This window comes from Balaenoptera ricei, chromosome 5, assembly GCF_028023285.1.
Source record: "Balaenoptera ricei isolate mBalRic1 chromosome 5, mBalRic1.hap2, whole genome shotgun sequence".
In the NCBI taxonomy this organism is placed as follows: Eukaryota; Metazoa; Chordata; class Mammalia; order Artiodactyla; family Balaenopteridae; genus Balaenoptera; species Balaenoptera ricei.
This window is the reverse complement of record NC_082643.1, coordinates 129075833-129098046: the sequence shown is the minus strand read 5'-3', so window position 1 is coordinate 129098046 and position 22214 is coordinate 129075833. Positions and strand designations below refer to the sequence as shown.

General features: G+C 34.0%; 3 protein-coding genes and 1 non-coding gene across 7 annotated transcripts in view; 1 reads left to right on the top strand and 3 right to left on the bottom strand.

The window, feature by feature from the left end:
* MFSD8 (major facilitator superfamily domain containing 8) overlaps positions 1 to 22214 on the top strand; it is a 127896-nt gene that overhangs the window by 48600 nt on the left and 57082 nt on the right. The gene's annotated exons all lie outside the window — the stretch shown is intronic.
* The window catches only part of ABHD18 (abhydrolase domain containing 18), a 39310-nt gene that overhangs the window by 9789 nt on the left and 7307 nt on the right, over positions 1 to 22214 (bottom strand). The window contains exons 2-8 of one of the 3 annotated variants that reach the window (XM_059923584.1): positions 13078 to 13186; positions 12358 to 12442; positions 8688 to 8788; positions 7034 to 7112; positions 6593 to 6677; positions 5011 to 5038; positions 1176 to 1314 (exon numbers count right to left, since the gene is read on the bottom strand). In XM_059923584.1, coding sequence (XP_059779567.1) covers positions 1176 to 1314; positions 5011 to 5038; positions 6593 to 6677; positions 7034 to 7112; positions 8688 to 8788; positions 12358 to 12442; positions 13078 to 13169 — 609 coding nt within the window. In that variant the 5' untranslated portion in view covers positions 13170 to 13186. Of the gene's footprint in view, positions 1 to 1175; positions 1320 to 5010; positions 5045 to 6592; positions 6678 to 7033; positions 7113 to 8687; positions 8789 to 12357; positions 12443 to 13077; positions 13187 to 22214 lie in introns of those variants that run through there. The other 2 variants (XM_059923583.1, XM_059923582.1) reach the window with 2 other exon arrangements.
* Positions 976 to 1112, bottom strand: LOC132366791 (small nucleolar RNA SNORA42/SNORA80 family). Its single transcript, XR_009503518.1, has one exon. It is a non-coding gene; the product is annotated as a small nucleolar RNA SNORA42/SNORA80 family (small nucleolar RNA).
* On the bottom strand, positions 17267 to 18849 carry LOC132366130 (eukaryotic translation initiation factor 2 subunit 3-like). The gene is given in 1 exon segment (XM_059923580.1): positions 17267 to 18849. A coding segment is annotated over 1 exon segment (1413 nt). The 5' UTR covers positions 18843 to 18849; the 3' UTR covers positions 17267 to 17429.

Genomic DNA, 22214 nt, shown 5'->3' with positions numbered 1-22214 from the left:
TTAGGAAAAGAAATCTTTTCCCACTCTTCAGTTTCATTGTCTTTAGTTGTTTTGAATTTGAGTTTTTGAAGCTAATTTTATCAGTTTCACTCTTTGGTAGTTGTTTTGAATTTGAGTAAGTTTTTACACTTAATTTTATAATTCAAATGACTTACACAATATATATATTTTAATGTATTGTATGACTAATATGTCCAGAAAATGAACCAGAGCATGTTCCTGGCCCTCACTGAATCAATTGCTTTATAGAGAAAACAGACTGCTAGACAAGTAATCACAGCATGAAATAAGTACGTGTTATTGAGAAACGAAGTATAGTCTGGGATAAGGCTGGGAATCCGGAAGAGTTTCTCACAGGAAGTAAGCTCTAATCTGGAAGCAGAAGGACAAGCTCTTATTCGGCCAGGTGAAAGGGAATGAGGGGGCACTAGATGGATGCTAGCACCTGGCATAGCTAGTGCCCAGTTCAATAGCAAAACCTGTGGAAGGTTTTAAGCAGGAGAGAGCAGAGATCAGATTTAGGAAGACCACTCTAGTTAACAGTGTGGAGAAAAAGTCTTAAGAAAAAGGTTAAGGAGTGAAAAAACTAGACAGAGAAACCAATTAGGAGGCCATTTTAGTACACTCTAGAAAGCAAAGGTAAAACAGGTTGATGGAGAGAAGAGATAAGGGAAAAGTGTTTTCCAAATTAGCTATTTTCACCAATTTAACAGCAAAATAAGGCATTTATAGTTGACACTTGAAGTTAAGTTTATAATCAACTTTTAATAAAATATTAAATCTAACACCTGAGATATAGCTGTGGAGTAAGTAGTATAATCAGTGTCTACATAAATCGTACAAAAAATATCATTACTTCATAATTGGAATCAAAGTTTAGAATCTGTTTCTGCTTTCACCAAAACTAAAATTAATTCTATACCTAAAGTGAATTTTTAAATAAATAGATTCCCTAGATCTTCCCCCCACCTCCCACACTGTACAACTCCTTTCAGTGCTCACAGCCCACAGGTAAGGAGACTGGGCAATGGTTCGGGGCTGCAATTTTCTCTGGCATGCGTACACTATGAGAGGCCCACAGAGAAGGATGTGCCATAAATCCATTACCTTGCTTGATTCCCTAGATTTTATAAACATAACCACAATTAAATATCAGTTAAAATGAAAATGCTTACGTGTCCTCCCATGGATATTCCGGTCATTCCTAGAGGTCCATAACCCTCCCTCTCTAGCCAGTGCAAGAGAGCTGCAGATTCTAAAACAAGAGCTCCTCCCATCACAAAAAGATCAGACACGTTTTTTAAGCTGGACCTTCTAGCCTCACAAAACAAAAGAGAAAATTATTTATTTTATGTATTTACATTATAATATATGCAAATTTACAACAGGCAGCCAGAATACATGTTTTTCCTTTAAAGGACCAGATAGCTAAGTAAAACAATGGAATAAATGGATGGAATTGGAATGCTGCTAACATTGTTCTGCATATTAATCACCTAAAACTGATTTTTAAAAAAAGCTGTATCTAGGGACTTCTCTGGTGGTACAGTGGTTAAGAATCCACCTGCCAATGCAGGGGACATGGGTTCGAGCCCTGGTCCAGGAAGATCCCACATGCCGCGGAGCAACTAAGCCCGTGCGCCACAACTACTGAGCCTGTGCTCTAGAGCCCAAAAGCCACAACTACTGAGCCCGCGAGCCACAACTACTGAAGCCTGTGTGCCTAGAGCCTGTGCTCCACAACAAGAGAAGCCACCGCAATGAGAAGCCCACACACCACAATGAAGAGTAGCCTCCGCTCGCTGCAACTAGAGAAACCCTGCGCACAGCAAGGAAGACCCAACACAGCCAAAAATAAATTAAAAAAAAAAAAAAAAACTGTATCTGCTCTACAACATGTAATTTTCATTGAGTTTCAACTACCAAACTATTTTGAAGTCCAGAAAAGAATGTCTTATTTACTTGATATAACTTAAAACTGTTATGTATGAGAAAATAATATTTCTATACTGTCAATTTTTCATTAAATTACCACTATTGATATAAGGAAAAACAAATTTATAGTTGTCTCTTCTAAGAAAAAAATAATTACAATAGAACATAAAGCATTTTTTTTTAAAGCAGCATAAAATAATTCACCTAATACTAGGCATTTTTCACAGAACTAGAGCAAAAACTTTTAAATTTACATGGAAACACAAAAGACCCCAAATAGCTAAAGCAATCTTGAGAAAGAAAAATGGAGCTAGAGGAAGCAGACTCCAGCTGATTCCTGTAGTATGCTGTAGCTATACTACAAAGCTACAGTAATCAAAACAGTATGGTACTGGCACAAAAACAGAAATATAGATCAATGGAATAGGATAGAAAGCCCAGAAATAAACTCATGCACCTATGGTCATTTAATCTATGACAGGAGAGGCAAGAATATACAATGGAGAAAAGACAGTCTCTTCAATAAGTGGTGCTGGAAAAACTGGACAGCTACATGTAAAAGAATGAAATTAGAACATTCTCTAACACCATACACAAAAATAAACTCAAAATGGATTAAAGACCTAAATGTAAGACCAGGTACTATAAAACTCTTGGAGGAAAACATAGGCAGAACACTCTGACATAAATCGCAGCAATATCTTTTTCTATCCATCTCCTAGAGTAATGGAAATAAAAACAAAAATAAACAAATGGGACCTAATTAAACTCAAAAGCTTTTCCACAGCAAAGGAAACCATAAACAAAACAAAAAGACAACCCACAGAATGCGAGATAATATTTGCAAAGAAAGCAACCGACAAGGGGTTAATCTCCAGAATACACAAACAACTCTTACAGCTCTGTGTCAAAAAAACAAACAACCCAATCAAAAAATGGGCAAAAGATCTAAATAGACATTCCTCCAAAGAAGACATACAAATGGCCAAAAAGCACATGAAAAGATGCTCAACATCACTAATTATTAGAAAAATGCAAATCAAATCTGCAATGAGGTATCACCTCGCACCAGTCAGAATGGCCATCAGCAAAAAGTCTACAAACAATAAATGCTGGAGAGGGTGTGGAGAAAAGGGAACCCTCCTATACTGTTGGTGAGAATGTAAATTGGTACAACCACTATGGAGAACAGTATGGAGGTTCCTTAAAAAACTTAAAATAGAACAACCATATGATCCAGCAATCCCACTCCTGGGCATATCCAGAGAAAACCATAATCTGAAAGGATACATGCACCCCAATGTTCACTGCAGCACTATTTACAATAGCTAAGACATGGAAGCAACCTAAATGTCCATCAACAGAGGAGTGGATAAAGAAGATGTGGTGTGTATATATATATATATATATATATATATATATATACACATACACACACACAATGGAATATTACTCAGCCATAAAAATGAAATAATGCCATTTGCAGCAACATGGATGGACCTCAAGATTATCATACTAAGTGAAGTAAGTCAGACCGAGAAAGACAAATATCATATGATATCAATCATATGTGGAATCTAATTTAAAAAAAGATACAAATAAACTTATTTACAAAACAGAAACAGACTTACAGATATCAAAAACACACTTACAGTTACCAAAGGGGAAATGTGGCGGGGGAGGGATAAATCAGGAGCTTGGGATGAACATACACACACCACTATATATAAGATAGATAACCAGGACTTCCCTGGTGGCGCAGTGGTTAAGAATCCGCCTGCCAGGGCTTCCCTGGTGGCGCAGAGGTTAAGAATCCGCCTGCCAATGCAGGCGACACGGGTTTGAGCCCTGGTCTGGGAAGATCCCACATGCCACGGAGCAACTAGGCCCATGTGCCACAACTACTGAGTCTGCACTCTAGAGCCCGCGAGCCTAGAGCCTGTGCTCTGCAACAAGAGAAGCCACCGCAATGAGAAGCCCATGCACTGCAACGAAGAGCAGCCCCAGCTTGCCACAACTAGAGGAAGCCCGCGTGCAGCAACGAAGACCCAACGCAGCCAAAAATTAAAAAATAAATAAATTAAAATTAAGAAAAAAAAGATAGATAACCAACAAGGACTTACTGTATAGCACAGGGAACTCTACTCAATATTGTGTGATAACCTATGTGAGAAGAGAATCTAAAAAATAGTGAATAGATGTATTTGTATAACTGACTCACTTTGCTGTACAGCAGAAACTAACACAACGTTGTAAATCAACTATACTCAAATAAAATTAAAATCTTAAAAAAAGAAACGAGGCAACAACAACAAAAAATAAAATAAATAGCAATGTAAAAGAATTCAAACTAATACTAGGCTCATGTATTGCCGAAATCTTAAATGTTGCTTATTTTCACAAAATACATAATTTATGAATATAATGTTAGAAAATTTTTATAATACATGTTTTGATTAATTTAAATGCCAATTCAACTGAAACTTTCTGTTTTAGAAACTGATTTTACATAAGTACATTTCTTTATAAGAAGCACTTAAATATATATTTTTAGAATCCAGAACTATTCTTATATAATTATAAAAAATATAATTTATTACTAAAGTGACCAAGTTACAATCTATTTTTTTAAGTCTTTATTGAATTTGTTACAATATTTGCTTCTGTTTCATGTTTTGTTTTGCTTTGTTTTTTTTTTTGGCTGTGAGGCATGTGGGATCTTAGCTCCTCGACCAGGGATCGAACCCACACCCCCTGCATTGGAAGGTGAAGTCTTAACCACTGAACCGCCAGGGAAGTCCCTATAATCTATTTTTTTTAATTTAATTCATATAAAGACATACTCACATAATTAGCTCCTATATGAAACCTTGCCAAAGTGTACAAAAATTCATTTTGTCAATGGTTATTTATTATACGCCCATGTAGAATAATTATGTGCAAAGATCCAGGTACCACAAGAATGTAAGGGGGCCAGAATTCTGTTTTTCAGAAAAAGTGTTTAGGCTACCAAAAATTTTAAGATGGCTGAAAATTCAGTATAAAGACTGGAAAATGAAGATAACACATACTTACATTTGGTCCTTGGGTTTCCTGCAGCCATTTAAGAATGTGGGTCAAAGAGAAAGTTTTTAAATAATTAAACACACTCTGTGTCTCAAAACACATTAACTTAAGTAAAATAGTTAAACTTGAAGACAATTTAATGCTGAAATAACTGTTTTCCAAATAGGCTGTTTAGGAGTTCTCAGGTTTTTCAACTTAATTATTTTTCTTTTTTTAAAAAGCTTCATTGAGACATAATCACATACCATACAATTCACCCATCTAAAGTGTACAATTCAATATTTTTAGTAATTCAACAGGGTTGTGTAATCCCCAACTTAATTTTAAAATGAAGTTTATTGGTTTCTTTTTTCACTTATAAAAAAATCTAGAAAATTCAGAAAATCATGTTAGAAGAAAAACTATTTTATCTACAGACAACCATACTAATATTTTGTTGTATTTCTTTCCAAAATTTTCCCTTAGGCACAGTTTCTAAATAGAAAATAATGGATTTTCTATTTTAGGTTTTTTGCATACCTATGCCATACCATTGAGTTTTATATCCTCTTTTTGCATTATAAATACTTTTCATTCATTACTGTAAACTTTTTTAATAATAACTAACTGTTAAAATTTACTGAATCCTTATTATTTACCAGTATTAACTATTCTAATACTCTGAATAACCTAAGAGATAAATCCCACTTACCAAGGAAAAGTTGAGGTACTAAAAGGTTAACTAACAGGTTCAAGGTCATACAGGTAGTAAGTGGTAAAGTAATAAACATAACACAACAAACTGTACAACATTCCAATGCTATGAACCACAATTTACTTAACCATTTTTCTATTGTTAGACATTTAAGCTATTTCTATTGTTTTACTATTATAAGTTATATAGGCTATTAAATATCTTTCCTCTTTTCTATCATTTTCTATTTTCTTAATATTTTATCCTTAGAATAAACTTCCCAGAATCAAAATGTCAAGGGATGTGAGATTTTTAAAGGTTCCTGATGCATATAGTAAAAATGCTTTCCCAAAGGGTTGAACTGATTTTCACAGTCATCAGTAATAAGAGTGCCCATTTCACAATAGCCTTATGACTACTGTGTTTTATTTTTTAAATCTTTTGTAACTGTTCCTTTAACTTTACATTTCTCTGATTACCAGCAACGCTGAACATTTCTTTATATCTGTGCGTCAGTTTCACTTCTTCTTCTGGGAATAGTCTGACATAATCTTAAAAATTAAGAACTGTTCTAAACCTCAAGTGATACTTAAATGTAAATGTATTTAAAACATGAGGGTTTCCTTAATAAGTCAAACACTTGACTTATTAATATTAAAATCCAGTATAAATCTCAAAAGAAACAGAAGGACAGTTTATCTTCATTATACAACAGAAGCAAAATCCTTAAATTGCCTTTTAAAAAGGCGTGAAACAATTTTTCACTTCTTTTCATTCTTGCTCCTTAATTCCTAAGCATTTTCTGAACTGACTAAATTTAACTGGTTTAGAAAAGCTGGTTACTATCATTCCTTTTGATGACTAAATCTATAAATAAATAAATAAGAGAAAAGATTTCTAGGTATCACAAAAGGATATAATAAGGGTTTTCTAACAGCAAAGAAGCCATTCGGGCTTCTTTAATCATAGGACGAGCCATTAGTGTTCGTCGTCTCCAGTAATGCTGAGGAAAGAAAAGATGACGTACTTAAAGAGTATAATAAATAAATTAGGAGTGTGGGATTAACATATGCACACTACTATATATAAAATAGATAAACAACAAGGACCTGCTGTATAGCATCGGGAACTCTACGCAATATTCTGTAATGACCTATATGGGAAAAGAATCTAAAACAGAATGGATACATGTACATGTATAACTGAATCACTTTGCTGTACACCTGAAACTAACACAATATTGTAAATCAACTGTACTCTAATATAAAATTAAAATTAAATTAAAAAATATAATAACCACATCTGTTAAAGAGAGTAACTTAACAAATTAGGGATTAAGATGTTATAATAAAGTCTTACATGATCTCCTGTTCCAGCAAGATGAATGCATACGGGTCTATATTTGCTGTTCCATTCTTTAGGCACAATAAATTGGAATCTATTTAAAATAAAACATATCAGTGAAACTAAAAGCCTTTTAATACAAACTTTGAATTCTTGAAAGTTTCATAATTAAATTATTTGGGAGAAAAGGTCATTCAGAATTTTGACATTCAAACTGTAATTGACTTGCTGTTTTCCATGTCCTGTTGGATGAAAGTACAGGTGATTTATGGCATGATTATTCATCTATAAATTCTATTTCAATAGATATTAGCAATGTAGAATTGTGTATTTAAAATATGATCATTTAGTAGTTTAAAAAAATCTGAGTTTTCAGGCACTGATGAATTTTCATTATCATTTATTTATTTATTAAACTGCATTAAAGTTCTGTTATAATGGTTATGGGAATGTAATAAAAATAAACATATGTTTTGGTAGAAAAAAAACCCCAAAACTGTAATTGACTGATTAAACTAATGTTTGCCCAACTGGCAACAAAGATACTGTAAATTTGCTTGGTGTTACGGTATTAGAAATTCAATTACAATATAAGCACAGAATTTATTGCAATCATTTTTACCTTATTCAATACCACAACTTTATATATGCATAATGAAATTTTCTTATTTTTAAAGACATCAATATATATGATTAAGTCCTAGAAAAACAATTCTTTAGATAGCTCCACTTTTTCTCCTTGCAGGAATAATGCTTGGCTGTACAAGCTGTTGATATCAATAACATAGTTCATGTTATCTTTTTTTCAACTTGGAGTATATAACAGGATCTGATTTATTAAAACTTTTATGTTTGGAGGTAAAAGCAAACCACACCAGAAAAAACACAGTCTTCTCTGTTTGTCGTCTTCTTATCGTAGTATCTTGGTCCTCTCATTTAATGTTTTTTCCTATATGACTTCTTTTTTTATCATTGTAGTAAAATATATATAATATAAAATTTACCATTTTTACCATTTTTAAGTGTACAGTTCAGTGACATTAAGTACACTTACATTGTTATGCAATCACTACCGCCATCCATCTTCAGAACTTTATCTTCCCAAACTGACTTACTTCTCTTCAATTTCCTTAGCAGTTGACATTTTGGAATTATTATCACAGTAGAACACTGCACTCTGTCAGCTCAAGGTTTGACCTTAGGCGGCTGTGTTCTCAGGCAACATAAACCTGAATTCTGAGCTTACTTTGCCTGGGCAAGGGAAAATATCACTACTTATCTATTGTCAATAAATTGTTGAAAAGAACATAGACAAGAAAATTTAGGATGGTTTAATGATTATATCTGTTTTGTGCTCATGAAAACTAACTCTTAATTTTCAGTCTCATAATCAAAACTACCAATGTTAACAACTCTGCTTCATTTAGCATTCCCAGCACTGTCCTGCTTCTTGAAATTTTGAAGATTAAGCTGATAACAACTTAGGTTCAAATGTATACTAAAGCTCTGTATTTTTACTCTGTCCCACCTCACATTTAATGGAAAAATGCTAAATAATTATTGCAATTAATAATAAGTAATTTGAAATAATATGGCATTGATATTATTGTAGTTGTATAAATGAATGTAAACAACCTACTACTTTAACTTTCTGAATAAAAATACTTACCTTGCAATAACAGATTCAATTGGCATGATATCAGGCACATAGTGGGCCATGGGGGAAACAAAGTGTCCATCTAGGATCTTACAGTCTGACTGCTCTTCAATCTAAAAAAAGCAAAACAAAGATGCATACACAAGGACGTGGTATCTAGGTCTATCAGAGATGTTTTTCTGTTAAAAAGTTCTATTCAGTTGTAACTTTTTTTTAGTGCCTACTATGTATCCTTTTGCCCCATTCTGCTTTCTAAAGGCTCCTACACACATTTCATTTCCTTCTATGTTCTCTACTTGAGTCTACTTGGTAAAACTATAAGTAAACCTTATTTGTACAATGACAAACAATAACAAAAAAAAAATTTGTTACAAGAATTCAACAATATAAAGATAAATATAAAAACAATTTACAAACAAATTATAATTTACCACAATCAAATAAGGGTTGACATTATATATGTTAGAATGGCTCATTTTCAGGTAACCTACTGATGAAATGAGTCATGTCAACACATTAAATAAGGTGAAATGTGATATTTACATATGTAGCAAAGGCATTTCCTAATATTCAACACCTAAGTTTTTTTTCACCTCAAATAGTTATTTTTTTTTTAAATAAAAAAATCTTTATCAGGCCAATAGTCAAAATTAAATTAGCAGTAAAGCATCACATATTTTCATTAAAACCAGAAACAAAAAACTGTATTTTTAGAAGCTAAATATATCAACCTTTTTAAAAAACACAAATACTAACCAGTTGTTTCAACATCATTTATTAAATAATCCACATTTTCTTTGCAAATGACTTAAAATACTACTTTATCATGAAGTAAGTTTCCATAAATTTTTTTGGAAAATAATTTTACAAATTATTTTCAATCATTTATCAGGTCTCATTAGCATATCTTTTATTTCTAAACCAGTGTCAGGCTGTGCTGATCATGCTGTGCCTTACAATACCCATTGATATATGACTGAGCTAGTTTTTACTTACCACTCTTCCTTTTCAAGTATTCCTGATCTGACTGTACTTCCCAAATATATATTTGAGTTCTTCCCAAAATAATTTTAGGATCCTTTTATGGACCTTAGCTCTAAACTGAATATTTTAACTGGGATTGCATTGCATTTTTTGAAAATGGTAAGGAGACCTAACGTGTATAATACGAAATTTTTAATCCAGGAAGTGTTTACATTTTAGTCATCTTTGTGCCTCCTACAGTTTTAAAGTTTTCTTTTATCTATTTTAGAAGAATTATTTGACAAAGGAGGCAGCACAAACTAATGTGAAAGGGAATAATAATTCAACAAATAGTGTTGGGATAAATGGCAATTTGGTAAGAAAAAAACACTTTCAGAGCCATATATAAGACAGATTTAAAAATTAAGCAAGCTACAACTCAACACTAAAAAGAGGAATAACCCAATTAAAAATGGGCAAGGGTTTCACAGATATTTCTCAAAAGAAGATATACAAATGGCCAATAAGTACATGAAAGGATGCTCAACATCACAGTCATTAGGGGAAGACATATCAAAATCACAATAAAATATACTTCACACCCACTAGGAAGGCTAGGGCAGGTAGAAATATTAGTAAGAACGTGGAGAAATTGAGAGCATTATACACTGCTTGTGGAAAAGTAAAATGGTGCACTTTGGCAAACAGTTGACAGTTTGTTAAAAATTTAAGCGTACAGTTACCATGTGACTGAGTAGCTCCACTCCTAGATATATACCCAAGGGAACTGAAAAAAAATATATCCACAAGAACACTAGTACATGAATATTCATAACATTATTATTCATAACAGTTAAAAAGAAGAAACAACTCGGGACTTCCCTAGTGGTCCAGTGGTAAAGAATCCGTCTTCCAATGCAGGGGACGCAGGTTTGATCCCTGGTCAGGGAACTAAGATCCCACATGCCGCAGGGCAACTAAGCCTGTGCGCCACAACTACTGAGCTTGCGCACCTCAACTAGAGAGAAGTCCGGGCGCCGCAAACTACAGAGCCCACGCACTCTGGAGCCACAACTACAGAGCCCACGTGCCCTGGAGCCAGCGTGCCACAACTAGAGAAGAGAAAACCCGCATGCCACAACTAGAGAGAAGCCCTCGTGCCACAACAAAAGATCCCACATGCCTCAATGAAGATCCCATGTGCCACAACTAAGACCCAATGGAGCCAAAAAAAAAAAAAAAAGTAGAAACTCAAATGCCCATCAACTGAATAATGGATAAACAAAATGTTGTACATATACACAATGGGATATTATTTAGCCATAAAAAAGAATGAAGCAGTGGTACATGGTACAACATGGATGAACCTTAAAAATTTGCTAAGTAAAATAAGCCAGAAACAGAAGGCCACATGTTGGATGATTCCATTTATATGAAATGTCCAGAATGGGTGACTCCACAGAGACAACAGATGAGTGATTATCAGCAGGTGGGAGGCTGGGGAAGTGGGAGGTGACAGCTAATGGGTACAGGGTTCCTTTTGGGGGCAATAAAAATGTTCTGGAATTAGATAGTGATAGTTGCACATCTTGGGAATGTAATAATAAAAAACAACAACACTGAATTGTACATTTTAAAAGGGTAATTTTTCTGTATTTGAATTTTTGTATATCTTTTGTATATAAAGATTTGTATATCTCAATCTTTAAAAACCGAGAGTGAGAGAACAAGAGAGAGAAGGTGGGGAAGAGGAAGGATATCTGTAAGAAAGCATTCTAAAATCCTAACAGTAATTCCTCCTTGGGAGGAAAATGGAATTAGGAGGTGGAAAGTGGCATAAATTAGAGTTTTGATCTTTACTTGGTATGTTTTAAATTTGTTCAAGCCTATGATTTTTTAATAGGAAAAAGACAGAGAAAATGGAAATATTTAGCAAAATTTGAGGGAGAAATGTTCTAAGTCCAGAAGATACAAAAGGAACAGCTATGTGGTATAGAGGAGGGATTTCCAATTTATAAGACCCTGTTTTTAGCAGTGAAAGTCTTTTGAAGAATGAAATCTGCTAAAGACATCCAATATATAAAAGCGACGGAAGTAGAGTTACTGTGGTTGAAGGCCGTGAGGGATGTGAAGCCTACCCAGCTGCAGGCCCTCCCCTACAGGGCTTCAAGTATCCGATTACATAAGCCTAGAAGTGATTTACAGGAAAACATGCTGCTTAAAAACAAAACTATTTCAAATATATTTTCTCATATTCTCTAATTTTATAGCATTTTCTTTCTACCCTTCTCTCAGCAATTAACTATATCCCATAACATTTCCCTCATGTTATTTAACAGTTGTTTTGCTAATAACTTCTCATGTGCTGATTCTCTCAATAGAGTACTTCCCTGTATTACTTGTAATTCTTCTGAAATGTTGAATAATTTAACTCTCTTGAGCCTAAAGATAAAAGATGAGGCTCAAAAAGATCCATCCCTAAATATTTTCTTGTATTTAGTTAAGTATTAAATATATGCTCCCATATAAACATGCATATAGTTATTATAAGCATTCAGCTAGGGTATATAATAGCATTTAAAAAAATATTAAATGAAAAATCTATATTGTACTCATGTTTTAGAGTTTATTGTTATTATACTCCAACATTCAGCCCACTCTTGCCACACAGTTATATAAAACCTGAATTTCTATAATTGCATTTCTTTCATCTGAATACCTTATCGATGTATATTGGATAATCACTTGAAACCAGATTCTGACATCTTTCTCGATTTCCAATAATCTTTCTGAATGCAAAGAGTCTATTATGGGAAGGGGGGAAAAAAGGAGAAAATTCAGTATTCCCATTATATTGAGACTGATGAAAAGTAATTAAAAATTAGCAAGTCCAGTTCATAAACTATGTTAAAATTTAATTTTAATAATTAAAGAAAAAATAAGGCTTTGGTTTTTTTCAAGCTTGACATTTTGTCTCAGAAAAAACATGAGACGTATCATTGTTCCAAAAGTAATTAACATATGCAAGACTCAAAATTAAAGGCACAAATCCCTAAAATTATTTTTCACAAGTTCAAATACTTCCATGAGCTACAGTATATCACAGTTTTATAGTCATTACAAATTCAAGTTACCCAAGAAAGTTTAGTCCCTGAAATCTGTAATCGATAAAAAATTACCAAAGTTAAAAATCTATGTCTGAGAGCTCTTTAAGTCTGAATTACTTTTAAAATAGTTCAATTTATGATTATATGGGTTAAAGCTTAAGAGCAATAATTAGATAAAAGAGAAAAGGAAATAATTTCTTTCTTATATAGTAGTTAATGCTTAATTTACCCATCACTTTATATTTATAGTAAAGGACTTTATAACTGAAATGAAGTTTCAAATGTTTACTAAAACAACAAATTTAGAAGAGGCATTCAGAAAAAATGCTTACCTTTTGAGATCCTCTGGCCTTCCCCATCCTCTGATAAAAAGTTTTGTAAGGAGAAGTCTCCGATATAGAATATCTAACTTGCTCACACCCATGAGCAGCAAACAAACATCTATAAAACAAAAATTTAAATGACTTTAAAACATTTTATTTTACTCAGTAGGTCAATTTTCTAACCACCTCTACAAATATCAGGTAAAAATTAAACATTGATCTACTCTCTTAGCAACTTTTAAATACACAACACAGTATTGTTAACTATAGTTACCATGCTGTACATTATATCCCCATGACTTATTTATCTTAGAGATCTTAAAAGTACTCATTACAAGAAAAAAAACTGTAACTATGTGAGATGATGGATGTTAACTGAACTTATTGTGGTGAACACATCACAGTATATACATATATCAAGTCATTATGTGGTATACTTTAAAACAATACAACATTATCAATTATATCTCAATAAAACTGGGGGAAAATTTAAAAATGAGATTAAACTAGAACTTTGAATGTATTCTCTTGGAAATAAGATACAAGATACAGGAAAAAAGAACTCGGATGAAAGTAGAGAAGATGAAGTAGAGCCCTGAGCTACAGTAAACTCTGAATTCCTCTAGGGCAGGACCTTCCCATCCTCAGTACAGTGACTGACAGTAAATATTCAGTATTTGTTGAATAACAATAGGAGTGGCTAATACCTATGTAGTACTATTTTATCTGCCAGGCACCATTTAAAAACTACACACACACACACACACACACACACACACACACACGTACATTCTTGTTTAAACCTCCCAACAATTTTATGAAGATATAGTACCCCAAGACAAGGAAACTGAGGCACAGAGAGGATATGATTTACTTAAGGTCACACAACAAGTGGGAGGCAGACCTAAGACTGAATCTCAGGCACATGGCTGAAGATCTACTATACTACACTGCCTGTCTTCTACACTGCAGGGCATGAAAAGTAGTAATTAATCAGTGCTACTACTTATGTACCACTTATCTATCTTTCCCAAACATTTCTAAAGTTTTAAAAAAATATCTGCCTCTGTCTTTTCAAACTGAATGGTGTAGTTTTGATTTCCAGGCAAAACCTGATTCAGGTTCAGGGTTTATTCTACTTAGAAAAATGGAAAATGGAAATTTGCAGCTCCATCAGTGAGCTTTAATAAGGGCTTATCTATTACTTTGAATGCTTTTTGGGGAACCACCATTCATGTCATATTTTTACTCTTTGATTTGTAACAAACTACAACTTTAACTTAATGCTCTTCTTTGTTTGCATAGGTGTACAATCTAATCCACCATCAATTGGACTGGCACTTTATTATTTTTATGACTGGACCAGCAAAACCAAATCATTCATACTGTCTCTTACAATTTTCAGGACCAAGAATAAACATTTACTAGGTAATATACTTGTTAGGCCAGCGGTCCCCAACCTTTTTGGCACCAGCGACCGGGTTCGTGGAAGACAGTTTCTCCACGGACGGACAGCGGGAGAAATGGTTCAGGCAGTTCTGTGAGCGGCAGATGAAGCTTTGCTTGCTGGCCCTCCGCTCACCTCCTGCTGTGCGGCCTGGTTCCTAACAGGCCTCAGACCAGTACCGGTTCGCGGCCCGGGGGTTGGGGACCCCTGTGTTAGGCAATACAATCAATAGCCAGAGAATAGTATCTAGTATTTTTTAAAACTGCCCACCTCTCTTTTTCCCAATTTCCACACGTTATTCATTTTTTACTCTTGATTAAATTTGATTTTTCATAATAATGCTAGGAAAAAACCCATAATGCATATCCAGCTCTGTTTATTACGCTATTCATATCTACTGCTATAAATGGTATTCTGATTACTAGATTCCTATGAATTATCGTTAATCAGTTCACCATAGCTCAGCCATTATTGGATGGCCTAAATGCAAGTTTCTGAACTTTTAAGAATGAGTATTACTTTTTTCATTCATGCAACAGTATTTATTAAGTGCTTACTATATGCAAAGAGTTATTTTAGGTCCTGTGCTACAAGATGATCAAGGCACATTCTTCCTCTCATGGATCTTATACTTCAGGGAAAGAAAACAAATTATTTTTAGGAAAAAAAGTAAGCAAGACTAGATGACGACAACATTATTATCATAATATAACAAGACAACATGATAAAGACCAGAGGGCTCCTTTGATGGTCAAAAAAAGCTTCACTTAACCAAAGAGGTAACATTTAAACCAAGACCTACGTGACAAAAAAGAGCTGCCAAATCTTTAAACTGCAAATCGCATTAAAATCATATACGTTCTGAAGTCTATTCATGTACTATGTTCCAATGAAATTTGTTAAAAACTATCTAGTCAGTGAATAAAGCACAGGAACAGATAATTTATACAAGAAAAAAGGCAAGTGACAATGATCACATATTCTCTTCTTCATGTTCTAGTTAAAAAATGTTCACTGTAACATATTAAAATTCAAATAATACAGAAGTATATATAGTAAATTAGGGAAAAATAATCTTCCTGTTACCTCTAATTCTACTTTTCAGAGATATTGAGTTCTAAGAGTTTAAATTCTGTTCTTCCTGACCTTTTTCTTGTTGACATTATTTATTTACATATACACACTTTAAAAAAATTTTGCTTGAGTTATGTAACACATTTTTGGCAGAATTCAAACAATATAAAAATATACAGAGTAAAGCTAAGAAGTCTCTCTTCATTTCTGCTAAGCTTCCTCTCCTCCCAAAAGGTAACTGCTATTAATGCTGTACTCTTGTGATCCCTTGTTCTATCCATTTATATACATACACATATTTTAGGGATTTTGGTGTGTGGGTTTTTTTTTTATTTTTAGCAATTTTATTTTACTTTTTTAAAGATTTATTTATTATTTATTTAATTTATTTTTGGCTGCGTCGGGTCTTATTTGCGACACGCAGGATCTTTGTTGAAGCGTGCAGGTTCTTCATTGTGGTGTCCGGGCTTCTCTCTAGTTGCGGCATGTGGGTTTGGGGTTTTCTCTTCTCTAGTTGTGGCGCGCAGGCTCCAGGGTGCGTGGGTTCTATAGTCTGCAGCATGCAGGCTCTAGTTGAGGTGCGTGAGCTCAGTAGTTGTGGCACCTGGGCTTAGTTGCCCTGAGGCATGTGGGATCTTAGTTCCCTGACCAGGGATTGAACCCACGTCCCCTGCATTGCAAGGCGGATTCTCCACCACTGGACCACCAGGGAAGTCCTGGTGTGTTTCTTTAAACACAGAAGAGATCAACTACAGTATTTGTATTTTTTGACATTTCTTCCTCACCCTGATTATTTATAAATATCTGCAAAGCTCTTTCAATTTCAGGATATACAGGCCTACCTCATTTTTTCTATTAATGAGTGAGTTTAACCTATTTATATTTTTTTATTATTATGATAATTTGTTTTCTATTTTTTTGTTTTATTGACTTCAGTTTTTTGATCATTCATATTTTACATTTGAGTGTATGTAAATTTGAAAGTGATACATTTAAGATGCAATATATCATAAAGGCTAAAAGCATATACTCTATAGGCAAACTCCCTTGGTTGAATCCTTTACTATGTGACTTTGAGCAAGTCACTTATCCTTTCTGTAACTCATCTGTAAAACAGGGATAATGACAGTACTTACCTCCGATTGGTATGAGAAATAAATGAGTTACTATACTTGAAGCACTTAAACAGCACTTAGCAAATTTAAGTGCTATACTTACTAATAATAGCAACATTATTATTGATTATCCTTATAACTCTATTTAATACTCAAACCTGTATTTCCATGTTCTATATAATATTTATTAACTCCTGATGATAAATAATGAAAGATATATTTGATCCCTTCTCCCCACCACCCAATTTTAGTTGATTTTTTTTACTGCTTATCTTTATAACTTTAAGTATACTAATATCTCTAATCCTTAAATGATAGCTCTGTAATGATTGTGAAAGCTGAGGAAATCTGTGTACTTTCTTTTTTTTTTTTTTAAGAAGAAAAATTTTATTTCAAACAGGTTCAGTGGTATGTGTGCTACAGCAAAGGCTGGTTGTAGCAGTTTCCTTTCAAACCTGCAGTGATGTATAAATTAGACATTATTTGGGAATGATTAATTTTTGGTAAAATGTAGATTCAATCCCACATTACATCAATTTTTACATTTATTGTAGACCCTATTTTAGTATTAGAGGTTAAATTTTCATCACCAAAAAATGAGAATATCCTTACAGCTACTCCTAAGGTAATGAGCTGTGAAATTAATTCCTCACTATTGCTTTGAAAATATACCCCTAGGTTGTTAAGAGAAATTCTGACTTCATCCAAATCTGTTATTTAATTCTTCAGTCATCATCTACTGTTGGCTTGATTGTCACTCCTCTTCTTATTTGATCCCAACCAATTAAACGCCAGTGTTTCTCAACTCTTCGGCTACGGGCAATTTTTTCTCCTACTTCTGTGCACACAGGATTAGTCAAAATGATTTTGCCCAAATCAGCCTTGACTGCACTAACTCTTCCTCCTGTCGACAGGGATCCTATGTTCACCATAAGTACTTCATTCTTAGACAGCTTTTGCACTTTTGCTGCTTTCTTGTCTCCTTCAGTGAGTACACCTAGAAGCCATCTAAGCAGGAAATAGGAAATTTCCAATTCTGTGAAGACCTCAGGTAAAGCTCCAACTGCACCAAGTACCTGCCCCACCATTCCGTCAGCCCGGCACAAAGTGTGATCAATTTTTATTCCAACTCCAGTAAGACCTGGAGCAGCATACTGAAGATCATTATGCTCTGCGAAAAGCGATACAATTTTGGAAAAGATGGGTTTACACGTGAGTTTTCCTTCACTATCTTTGGAAACAATACCAGGTCTGACTTCTTTCTCCTGGCCCACCTTTAATACTCCTTTTAGAATACTACCACCAGCTACACCCCCCTTAAGGTCATCAACTTCACAGCCAGATTTGTTGACATCAAAGGATCTAATAACAATAAGTTGGGGTTCTGAAGTAAAGTCTCTTGGGGGTACTGGAATGTTCTTTACTATGTCCTCACAGACAACTTCAATATTGTATTTTAGCTGAGCATAAATTGGAATAGGAGCTCCTTCTGCTACTGTACCTTGTACAAATGCAAGGATCTGTTCATACTGTTCTTTAGCCTGGCTTTCTTTTACCATTTCAATTTTATTTTGTAAAATCAAAATATGCTTCAGTTTCATGATTTCTATCACAGCTAGGTGTTCAGAAGTCTGAGGCTGAGGACAAGACTAGTTACCAGCTATCAAGAGAAGAGCTGCATCCATCACTGCGGCACCATTCAGCATAGTAGCCATCAAAATATCATGGCCAGGACAGTCAACAAAGGAAACATGTCTGACTAATTTGAAGTTCCCTTTGGTCCCTGGAATGTCTGTAGGAAACTCATCAGGTGTACTACTGCCACAGGATCTATAACATTCTGGCCGAGCACAACTAGGGTCATCAAGTTTATAAATCTTAGCATTAGCATAGCCAAGTTTGATTGTAATATTTCTTTCTAGTTCATTTTTGAACCTGACAGTGTGAACTCCAGAAATAGTTTTTACAACGGAAGATTTCCCATGAGCTACATGACCAATTGTACCTATATTAATTGTGGCCTGTCTGCTGATAACTTCATGTGAAAGTGGCGTCAACTTGGTAACATCCAAAGTGTTGAGATCTTGCCGAGAAAGGTGCAGCTGCCCTAAAGTCACACCAGCCTCACCCCCCGCCATCTTGCCTGGAGAGAATCTGTGTACTTTCTACCTTCTCTTTCTTTTCTGCCTCTAACTCTTGTAAATTATATCAATTCTATGTTGTCAGACTTTACATTCATATTCTTAGTCTTAGAGATAGTTGTATTCAATGATCATTACCATTCCTTTTGCAGCAATTAATAAAATAGAAAATTTAAAAAAAATCAATGAGAACCCAAATAATTCTTTAAGAACACTAGTAGATAGTTCAGATGGGTTTATGGTAAGAATGTAAGAATATTTTAGAGTAACTTACTACATTAACTAACTAAACAGAAAAAAAAACATGTCTTAGAGATATAAAGAAAACAAGCAAAAAAAACCCTCCTAGCATCTGATTTAATTCAGCATCCAGACATAATTATAAAGAAAAAAAAATCTAGGAATATAAGAAAGCATCATTAACTTGATGTAACATATCAAACAAAAATGTACAGTAAACATCATATTTAATGATGAAATTTTAGAAGTATTCCCTTAAAAGTGAGGGACAAGAATTCCACTATTATCACTTGCATTCTAAAATGGTACAGGATATCCTAAGCTGAAAAAAAAATAATAAAAAGTTTGAAAGATTAGAAAAGGGGGAGAAAACCTGCCATTACACACAAAGGGTATGACTATTATTGAGAAAATCCAAGTGAGTCAACAAAGTATTAGAACTTATTAGTTATTACTAAGTTCAATAAAAGGTACCAGGGCAATTGGTTATCCATGTGGGAAAAAATTAAATTAAATCCCAACACATCATACTAAGTACACAAACAAAAAAGCCATGTGGATTAGGATCAGAGACCTAAGCATAAAAAGTGAAACTGTAAACTTTCAGAAGAGTACACGAGAGACCATAATCAGAGAAAATAGAGCAAATATTCCAAGACTTTAAAGAAAATGGTTGATTCAACAAACGCTCATTGAAAATAAGCTCCATTAAGAAATGAAAAGACAAGCCAAAGACTGTGAGGCAATATTTGCAAAACATCTATTTGATAAAGGACATGTATTCAAAATATACAAAGAACTCTTAAAACTCAGCAATAAGGGCTTCCCTGGTGGCGCAGTGGTTGAGAATCTGCCTGCCAATTCAGGGGACACGGGTTCGAGCCCTGGTCTGGGAAGATCCCACATGCCGCGGAGCAACTGGGCCCGTGAGCCACAACTCCTGAGCCTGCGCGTCTGGAGCCTGTGCTCCGCAACAAGAGAGGCCGCGATAGTGAGAGGCCCGCGCACCGCGATGAAGAGTGGCCCCCCCTCGCCACAACTGGAGAAAGCCCTTGCACAGAAACGAAGACCCAACACAGCCATAAATAAATAAATAAAGTTAAAAAAAAAAAAACAAAACTCAGCAATAAGAAAAGAAGCAACCCAATTAAAAAATGGACAAAAGAGCAGAGAGGACTTTTAGGGAAACTACTCTGTATGATACTATAATGGTAAATACAGGATATTATATATTTGTCAAAACCCACAGAACTGTATAACACAGAGTATATTCTAAGGTAAACTATGGACTTTAGTTAATAATAATGTATCAATATTGAGTTCATCAAGTGCAACAAATGTACCACACTAATGCAAGATGTGAATAGGGAAACTGTGGGGTAGGGGGAGAAGGGATATGGGAACTCTCTGTACTATCTTGCTCAAGTTTTCTGTAAACCTAAAACTGTTATAAATAATAAAGTCTATTAATTTAAATTTAAAAGTCCAAAAGATGATTTCTCGTAAGGTTTTTAACAGTAGTTCTACATACCTTTAAATGTGAAGAAATTCCATTAGGATTCCACACAGAGCTTCTGTCACCATTATTGTATCAAGATATTATCTTATCACTGTAGCAATTTTAGTATATCAATGTGTTGAATGGATCTATCAAATATCAATCATATAGGATTTCTGTAGACTTTATTCATTATAGTTTACAGGAGGAAAACCAATTCCATTTGAAAAAGAGGACAAAAGCAAAAATCAATTTGACAAACCCTAATGTACTCATTTATTTGCCACTTCCTCTGAAAAAATATATTTAAAAAAATTTCCTAAAACATTCTAAGAATTTTCAATAGTCACCTTGAAAGTTAATCCAGAACTGAATGACATAAGCTTCCAAGTAGCTTATGCTTACAAATGATGATAAGATACATTTTCTGGCTTTCTTTAACCACTTTACAAAAATATAGTCAATATTTTATTATAAATATAGTCAAAATTTAATTTTAAAGGAAAAATGTCGATAATCTTCAAAAACTGATTTCCATAATTTTTCTACTCAATTGACTTACATTGCTAATCAGAGAGGAGAACTCCTGTTATTAATTTTTATGGTAATGGTTAAAGCCTTTATGTGTTATTACTTAAACTTACCAACTTTTGTTTTCAACTTAATCTTATAAGGGTAAAAAAACTAAGAATCCCTTTACCTTAAGGCACCAACCTCTTAAATGGCTTTCTCTGATTGAACGATTTTAAAGATCTGTTATGAAATTATATACTATTTTCAAGCTTTCCTTAATTACACGTCTCTACATATTTTACAACTCTGTGGTATTCTAACATTAATATAGTTTGCTGAAAAATCCTTTGCTGTTGCCTAATGAAGTCAAAGTCCAAGTACAATAAGAATTATCTTATGAAGTATGAATATCCAGACCCAAACTACCAGCAAAGAGCTATGATGAAAGGCTACCATCACTTGAACATGTAGAGAGGCTGCAGAGAGTGCAGAAAGGTAAAGTTTGGAAACATTTTCCCAAGTAAAGATTTAGGAGTTCACTACAGTTTGTTGTTGTTGCTGTTTGTGTAAATTTTTTATAACCTGAAGTATAACTTAAGAGTAGAAATCATAAGTATAACTTGATTTATTTTCATAAAATGAACAACCTACATTTTATCTGTGATGATTATAGTTAAAGGTGGTAGCAAAAGAGCAGGAAAGGTTGTATAGAAAAATCAAAGTTTTAACTGAGTCTTCAGAGATTCGTTTATATAATCAAACCAGTCCATTGCACCACACCCAAGAGAACTCCCTAACACACTGCAGTTAAGTGTAAAATTCAGTTTTTTTTTAATGTTAAATTCCTCTTTCTCATTGGAGGTCACTTGGGATTTTGCTTAATGGGGGTTCATAGCTGATACCTCTATCATCAAACTGAGTACTAATGCATCTGTAAAAACTATTCTTAGCTTGCAAGCCATACAAAAAACAGGCAGGTTGGCCCATAGGTCATAGTTTGCTTACCCCTGAGCTAGAAAATCAAATAAATCATAGGCATGTCACAAATGTCACAATATTGTCACAAATGCAAAGATACAACTATAAAACCCTATATTTATTACAATAATAAATTATCC